This window comes from Orbicella franksi, chromosome 4 (assembly GCF_964199315.1).
Source record: "Orbicella franksi chromosome 4, jaOrbFran1.1, whole genome shotgun sequence".
Lineage (NCBI taxonomy): Eukaryota > Metazoa > Cnidaria > Anthozoa > Scleractinia > Merulinidae > Orbicella > Orbicella franksi.
Window position 1 is genome coordinate 30,744,232 of NC_138148.1, and position 8,763 is coordinate 30,752,994.

Sequence of the window (8,763 nt, forward strand, 5' to 3'; positions counted from 1 at the left end):
ACTCACTAAATAATTATAGGGATAAGGGATAACTGAGATAGTTTTAGGGATAACAAAAAAATAGCTTTGCTTTCTCAATTGTCACACGTTTGGTCACTTTTGCCGAGGATTTACATTACCGGCGACCGGTAACGAACAGTAACGGGTCATTTATCAGTCCAAATTCCAGAAGTCCAAGATTTGCTCCCAGGCTCTTTTATTCGGTCAGCTGCTGACCAGGGAGCAGAATATTTTAAGGTAACGTCATATAAAACTGTAGAGTTTTTGTATAATTATGCAGTATTAGGTTATCTATTAAGAAACGGGTCGTTTTACACTTTAAAATTGCCACCTATTGGCAGATTTCAAAGATAAGTAGTTTTGGGGATAACAGTCTCGGTAATTTTAGGGGTAAGGAATGGCTAAATTAACCCCTCCCCCCTCTAACAGGGCCTCAAGACTGCACCCATAAAGCAAACGCAAAAAGTGCATTAGACACCATTTTTAGTCACGAGTTGCGTCAGGAGTTGTTTTTTCGATGTTGCCTGAATTTTCGGACGTCTAGAATATCAGGGGAACCAAACAAAATGTCATTTCTAACGATTGCGTAACAACGAACAAGTCGAAAATTAATTATTCTGATTGTATGATGGAGAGGCTCGCGGGGTGTCGTACAAACTATTTGACTATTGGGCGGGAGAAGAAGCGGGAGATATAAGTCATTCTAGGTCATTCTAGGTCGATCAGTCTCCGTGTTCGCCCTGGTTTTTTCACGATTATTATTTTTTGTTTAAACAGCTTGAATAAATGACTGTAAAATGTTTTAGCTTATTTATTCTGTACCCTTTACTAGTTACGGCATACTGCTGCATTAGATGAGGAATAAATTTACACATATTTTCTGGCCACATCTAGTTAAAGGGTGTTTTTTTTCTTAGTTTCCGTTTCTGGAGTAGCACCAGTCAGAAGTGGTAATTTTCGAGGACCCAGATTTTGTTATTGGGGTATACACTGTATTTGCATTAAATCAGTCACCTGGTGATGCATCCTCAATAAACTTTTAACGTTGAATGTCTGGTGTTAGTGAGTTAGATTGACTGCTTGCCCTTTAAAGCCCAGATATTTATTGATATTTTGTTTTTTCGTATAGAAATCACTGATCAGCTTCAGTATCTCAATAAAAGTTTAACTTTAATATTCCCTGTTTATTTTACACGACTGAATTTTGTAAACACAAATAAAACACAAATTAATGCTTACTCAATGCAAATTAAAAAATTAAAAACTAATAGAAGTTAGAAAAACTCATAAAAGTTTAGTAGAAAGTTATAAGGTGAATATACAATATAAATTAACAAGAAATTTTTTTTAGCAAACAACGCGTTTAATAAAATGAGTGTGCCGCTTTTTCTGTTCACTTTGGTAACTCTTCAAGAGAAGTAGAACTCACGGCAGGACAGCTAGACGTGGGGAAGTTTGTAAGTTCTTTTCTTTGCAATGTTAAACGTTTGGTTTACAGTTTTAAGAGGGTAAAAGCTTTCAAAGGATAGCCAAAGGCAGGTTTCTTCATTTTCTTTTGCAAATGATCTTGTCTATCTTTACTGAATTTTCGGTGGTTTAATGGAAATTTAGTCACGGACGTGTCCTTCGGAAAAAAATTGGCTTTTTTTGTCGACTTTGTCCTTCGCTCTGTCTTAATCTTTCTAATCCATGACTATCCTTGTATAATTTTTTCTTCTTGTTTGGTGTTTTTCGACCTTAGAGCCAAACGTAGTAAATGAACCAAACTATCAGGTTTTTCAAGTTGATAGTATTAACTTGATACATTAGGTATATGACTCAAAATAGTGGGTCATATCTCCTTTATCTTCCTTCGGTTCGATAACTCGCCTACGGACTAATTATGCGTCTATTTGCAAGTCCGTTTGGCCTGGGCTTTAAAGAACTATATCGTATTAAGAATTGAATAATTCATGCTTGCCTCTTTATTTTCTCTGCAGATATTACCGGTTAAACATGGGATATCCTTCTGTTTTCAGCATCGTATTGACCAGCATACTATGCTATACGACTGCTTATGACCCGAGCCAATGTGACTACGCTGAAACATACTACAACGTATTCAAAATTGGTCAGCACAATTGCGATTGCCAGGCCAAGAGTACTGGCCAGTTGAAGTTCGATAAAGGGAAAGTTCTGGTTTGTGATGGGAACAGGTGGAATGCACTTCAGTATGAGTACGGGTCGAAAAATAACCCGGGTTTTTCATGCGAGGACATCAGGTCACGCTCAGCAAAACAAGCGGCTAATGGTCTTTACTGGATCACATTGGGTGGTAGGTTCTGTAAAAGTTGATAGTAACCGTAATATCCATAACAAATAATTCAGATTTTACTTGTTTAAACATTTTGTGTTTTGTTTTTTCCTTGCATTGGTTTTTGTTTCGAGGAGTGGGGGAAGGGGGTGGTCACTTCTCCAATTTAGAGTAATCTCACTAGAAACAGTTTTAATATGATCATAAATCAGTGTACGTTCTAACTCATTAGGGGGGGGGGGGGGGGGTTTCCAATGCAAACTTTTTCCAGCCCTTCTGGCCTTAATTTATAAGGTGAGAGCCTTCTTAAAAATTTTCTTGAATGAGAGGCCCACCAAGCCCTCCTTCTGATCGGCCACTGTTAATTGAGATAATATTAGTAGTGTAAGATTACCCTCAGTGGTATCAAATCGGTATAATTTCTCCAGTCCAGTCCAAACGCTCTCGTTATGTTCAAAGATTGATCGACAACTTATTTCTCCTTACGGTATAACAGGCGAGTGATCGAGTGACGAGAACAAAGAAGCTCGTCAACCTAGGAATATATAGAAGGTTCATAAACTACCAAATTCTACAAACCAGCAGCGTCAATCTTTAGTCAGGAGAGTCGTGTTTTTGACCTTGAGATCAATGATTTCTTATATCAAGTCACAAATGTGGGCAAAGCTGAGTGAAGACCTTAGAAAGTCAGACACCCTTAACAAGTTTAAAAGTCCGCTAAGAACACTGATCTTGACCGAACTCATCAGCGAAAATTGTACCAATTGTTTTTTTTAATGTTCTGACTAACCTTGCCTTGTACATTAGGAACAATTTTATATGATTGGAATTTTAATCAGATTAGCATAGGTTAACTCATGAGCCAAAATTGTAAATAGTTGTCTTTTATGCTGTAATTAACGATGTCCCGTATATCTTTTTACGATTGGAATTTTACAATTCTTATTAGTATAGGTGTCCCCAATTGGCTTACTGTATTACAGTGAGCTAGAATTTTGACACGTTGATAGAGTTATTTAATTTATTTATTTTATTTTATTTATCCGCAGAATTTTTTCGAGATTGTCAGCGGTTTCACGGCGATACAAAAATTTCCTCTGTTTTACAGCGCATATCAGATTTGAATTCTTCTTTTTCTTTTCCTTTTTCAACAGACAACAGAGAATCCTTTCCTGTTTATTGTGACATGGGTGCTGCAGGTTAGTATCAGACGGAAGCTTCCTAATCCGAAAGTATATTACCCTCGTTCCCATGACAATTTCCTCTCCTTCCCGTTCCCTGGAGCGAGAGAGAGAGACGTGAAAGAGAGGATACTGAGAACGAGTTTGAAAACTTATGGAAAGAGCCTGCTATTACTAAGCGTGTGTGGCGGTACTCTTATACTTCACCGTAACCAAATTTACAATTAGCCAATCAGAAGGTGGCAATTGGCAATTAGCCAATCAGTTAGGTGTCCCCAATTAGCCAAATTGGCAATTAGCCAATCAGTTGGGTGTCCCCAGTTAGCTAATGTATAGCTAAATGCACTGACACGTTAATAAAGTTTTCATTCATTCATTCACTCATTCATTCATTCACTCACTCACTCACTCACTCACTCACTCACTCACTCACTCACTCACTCACTCACTCACTCACTCACTCATTCACTCATTCATTCATTCATTCATTCCTTCCTTCCTTCCTTCCTTCCTTCATTCATTCAGAAGCCTTGTCTATTGTCCTGAAATCCTGCGATATCAAGGCTCTAAGCTGATATTGGGCTACGATATCATGGTTACCTGGCCGAATGTTGATAATCTGCTACTTGTCTATGAAAAACTTGGTGCATTTAAGCCTGGTATCTTTATTTTGTAAACCAAATCTTTTGTTACTCTTTTTTGTTCAATTCGTCTTGTAGCGGCCAATGTTCCAGATCCTATCGCCCACTATCCCTTGAACAGCAGGTACGCAACACGGGAAATAAAGAATCGACAACCCCAGGGTATCCCTAAGGGTGTTCACCTGGAAGCTGGCCCGGATGGCAAAACCGGTGGCTCGTATCAGTTTGAAGGAAAAGCCGACAGTTACATTGAGTTCCCAAACAACGGAGGGCTAGACGCAAAGTATTCCATGACAATGCTATGTTGGGTGTATCCTCAAAATTTAGAAGGACCAATCTTCAATTACAAAACAAGTGGTCAATGGGGTGTTCATATGTGGATGGTTGCGGGTAAGCTGTTCGGCCGTTTTAACCACAGGAATTACGCTTTCACCCCCCATCTCCTTAGTAGTCAGCTTCTACCGCTAAACCAGTGGTATTATGTTGGTGCGTCCTACGATCATAATAGTGGTATTGCAAGGCTCTGGTTAAACGGCCTGCAAGTCCTGCAGCTGAATATTGGAGCCAAAATAACCCTTGGTTCTCAAGACAGCGTCAGAATGGGTGCAAAAGGAGGCGATCATCGGTATTTTAAAGGTCGAGTTAGCGACATGAGGATTTATGACGTCGCTTTGACCATGGAGCAAATAAATGCAGTGAAACACGCCGATCAAGGTAATTTTAACTTTATAGATCAGCTTTGCATTGCTCTTTAATCAGGAGCCCATCACTAGGAGCGTCCAACTACCCCGTATTCCTGTCAAGGCGTTTTCACAGACCAATCTATTTTTAGTTGGAATTTACCGCGAATTCAGACCCCCGCAGGAACCTCACTGACCAATCACAAGCACGGACTTAATTTTTAACTGGAAGATTAAAAAAGAAAAGCCACATTTTCTCCCTTACCGATGCGCGCTCATGTAGACCGGAGCTGACCTATTTCACGAGAAAAGAAGCCAAAAATAGACCGGTCTGTAAAAATGCCGTGATATAGGCTTAGTATGGGAGTTGGACACTCCTAGTGATGGGCTCTTGCTTAATCTATTGATTTTTTGAAAAGAACGGAACGTGTGAGAATTGGCCGAATTTTCAATGGCATTTTCAAGGTTGCCAGATCTTTAATCAGCGATCATTGTGATTTTTTTATTTCTGTAAAAAAAAAAAAAAAAAAAAAAAAATTAAATAATTTTATGTTCCGGCACTAGTGGATCTGTTGTTTTAGTTATAGTCGAACATTTTGCATTGCTGAACATTTTACATTGTGTTTTTCTGAAAAAATTGAAGATAAATATTTAACAGAATTTTTCGGATAAGGTAAGGCTTAATTGAGTTTTATTAGGTAGGAAAACATTAACAAATGGCATGCGTGATTAGTATAGGTAATTGCATAAATGTGAGTGCAATTAAAGATTTACACTACGAGTGATTTTTGAAAATTTTCTCAAAATTACACAAGCCTTTAGGAGAGTGCAAGTTGAAATGATTTTCAGATAACACGAATGGTATAACTCCTTAATTGCTCGAGCCTTCACACGATTACTCATTTATTATATTACTGGGAAATCACGAAAACGCGTGTTAATTTTCACTGATGTGCAAATTAAGAATTAACGATAACTTTATCCTCGGCTCTCAGCCAATCACAGTGAAGTAATTTTCGCAGTAATATGTTAAAATCTGTTAAAAAAAAAAAATGTGGAAAGCAAGAGAAATCAAGCAGAAAGGGCAAGCATGAGTAAACATTTACAATAGCTGCAGAAACTCTAGCGCACTCATTGGTCAAGCATTTCCAGTGTACTGTGACATGGCTAAAGGAGGTTAGATGAGAAATGTTTTCCTACTTTAAAATTTATTCAAAAATGTTTTTTCCTTCTTTTCTCACAGCATTATTCATTTGTTTTTGTATCCACCAGGCTGGACCATGGTGTTTAAGGCGGTATCTGGAGCCAATCAAGTTGCGTTTGAAGCTTACAAGTCGGATGAAACATACGCCGAGAACGAAACGGCCGCTCTTGACGTCACTAACAAGTATCTCAAAGACTACAAGAACAGGATTGTTTTGAACTGGGGTCAATTCGGTGCGTCTGAGGTAAGCAAACCCTAAACTAACGCATTGCTAAAGAACTTAGGGAGGCGATGTTAAGGACTGCGGCAGAAGCTAGATTAATATTTAACTAAGTTTAAAGCTCAGGGAAGTTATGGGGCCGTATGATATTTTTTGCGAGTACTTCATGCTTTAGAGTGGTTTTCAATTCGTAATGGGTTTGGATTTGAATTGCTATCATGACGTGATTGGCTTAGGAAACTCGCGCCACTTTTTCATCCAATGAGAAAAACCAATCATCCTGACGTTCGCACACGTTTCCCGCGCTTTTCGTGTACATGTACCGTATTTGCTTTGAGATTTGATTGGTTCAATGGGTTGTCCCCTTGTGACTGGCTAGAGTGATTACTTTGGTTTTAGTTTGACGACACTCAGTTTAATAGCGCTCTGCAGCAGGGACTCTTTTCAAAAAGATGTGTGACATGGTATCCTTTATTATTTCTTCAGGCAAGAGTTGTTCTATATAAGGGTTATGATCCAGTTAAACAACTGAAATTCAACGTCCAGGGATCAGACAATACGAACTGGTTTCAGTTTGAGAGACTGACTGAAAATCCATGGACTGACATGGCAACCGCGCCACGTAACCTCTTCACCATTGAAGATACCCCTTGGAAACGCAGCTTCATCATCAACAGCGTATATCCTGGCTGCGGTGGCGATGTTGGCTGGATGGTGATCACTGGATGGCCCTGTGCCTGGGAGAAACACTTCGGTCAAAACGCTGTCATATACAGCAAGCTGACCGGACGCGCCAACTGGAATCATTACAGTAAGTAAAGCAACATCGAGGAAAAACGTCCACACTGTTCAACAATCAAGTGGTAAAAGTATTGGCGAGCGTGAAAAATTTAAAAGTATAGCTCAGACTATAGCTCACGTGGCAATCCACGTGATTTTTTCCTTACTTATCAATAGGTCAGTGCTCACTTCCGGCTTCGATTGCCATGCGATTTGAAGAATAATGTGAAAAAATAGTTTTGAAAAAGTTACCAAAAACTGGAAGGCCCTCATGCATGGGTAAATAGTATTTTAAGCTCTCATCTAAAAGAAAAATTGTTTTTTCTAATTTTAAAACCCCTACTGAACAGCTTGTTTTCGTGATATCGATTTTCGACACAGTTGTTAACCGAACTGGTTAACGTTGTTTTATGTTTTGTTATGTTAAGATAATTTCATTTTGAAGCTAATTTTATAACCCAGCGTCAACCTTTTCAGTACGCAGAATTCTTCGGATAATAAGCTCCGGAAAATTATCAACTTGCCTATGCACATTTGGTGTATAGACCTTAAGCTCTGGTTTAAGAGAAATAACTGTGTTTGTCACTGGCACTTCTGCCAAGAGTCCTACTAGCGTTTAACGGTTTAACAATACATGTTTCTATTGAGTTATCAACGGTTCTTTCTTAATTGGCGAGTTTGTATCGATCTCAAGACCCTTCTCCCAAGTCCAAGGGCCAAAAGAAAAAAAAAAAAAAAAAGAAAATTGAACCGATCAAACTTCTTGCAGGTGGCATAATTCATCTGGGATATTTGTTTCATGGGCCACAGTACAGCTACTGAAAAGATCAGTAATTGTAATTACCTAGTAAAGTGGATCGTTTGCACCGTGATGGGCTCATAATATGGCAATTTGTTTTGCATTGCAGACAACATAGGCAAGGCAGACACCATGGTTATTTTCTTGCGTTAAGGTAATAACTAACATGTATTTTTGTATAAAAGTTATCGCGATTTTTATTGATGAAGAATCACAAAAAACATGTTCAACTGAACTGAGATCAAAACGTATTTAGGATCAGGAAACAGAATGGAGGAGGTTTAGAATCGAAGGCCGGGGGGAGGAGGTAATGGTATATTTTATTGTTCCATGGGAAACTTTTACTAATGTTAGAGTAATGTTTCATTTGTATCAGATTTAATACTAAGAGATGTTCTTGACTAATAGCAGAATCGGAAAAAAATTGTTACCAGATCAACTGATTGGTAATGATGAAATTTCTGGGCCAAATCATGTCCTCAACACAGTAACTGGGGAAACTAATTTATCACACGAAGTTATTTCCTTCTTTTTTTAATTCCAGTACAGAACCACAGCTCACGTGCACAACTTACCAGTGACCGGAGCATACAAAGGAACCTGATGAGGCAGTAGATTTAATTTGCTTGCTGTAGTGCCAGGGTTGTTAGATTTGGGGTTCGGTATTGCTTATAGACCAAGATAAGGAAAGGACAGAGGTCCGTTTTCTTCGCTTACGCTTGATAGTTATATTCTGCAGTAACGAAAATAAAATAAAGGGAAAAATGTGGTGAAATTCGTCATATATGCTTAATTTTTAACATTTTAGTGATCTAACCAGCAGTAGTCCTTCGTTAACACATACAGTTACAATTTGCCTCTTACCTCGTTGGCCTACTTCAGGCAATTTCATGGTTTAAAGATTCAAACATGCCACTAGCATCCAAAAATTCCATTGGTGGGACAAAGCCAGTTTTCCATTCCAC

At 38.6% G+C, this 8,763-nt stretch overlaps 1 protein-coding gene across 1 annotated transcript; it reads left to right on the forward strand.

Annotated features, from left to right (window-relative positions):
* Positions 1 to 1,384: 1,384 nt before the first annotated feature.
* LOC145483909 (uncharacterized) lies at positions 1,385 to 8,763 on the forward strand. Its single transcript, XM_081462476.1, has 8 exons — positions 1,385 to 1,457; positions 1,980 to 2,314; positions 3,448 to 3,492; positions 4,194 to 4,829; positions 6,068 to 6,243; positions 6,706 to 7,030; positions 7,908 to 7,952; positions 8,343 to 8,763. Exons 2-7 carry the CDS (start codon positions 1,996 to 1,998, stop codon positions 7,949 to 7,951), a joined length of 1,545 nt encoding a protein of 514 aa, XP_081318602.1. The 5' UTR covers positions 1,385 to 1,457; positions 1,980 to 1,995; the 3' UTR covers position 7,952; positions 8,343 to 8,763.

What these genes read in the sequence shown, in the direction of transcription:
- LOC145483909 (XM_081462476.1), top strand. Translation starts at nt 1,996, where the DNA reads ATGGGATATCCTTCTGTTTTCAGCATCGTATTGACCAGCATACTATGC. An exon ending in TTGTGACATGGGTGCTGCAG is followed by an intron (nt 3,493 to 4,193) that starts GTTAGTATCAGA and finishes TTCGTCTTGTAG; the next exon opens with CGGCCAATGTTCCAGATCCT. An exon ending in GTCAATTCGGTGCGTCTGAG is followed by an intron (nt 6,244 to 6,705) that starts GTAAGCAAACCC and finishes TTATTTCTTCAG; the next exon opens with GCAAGAGTTGTTCTATATAA.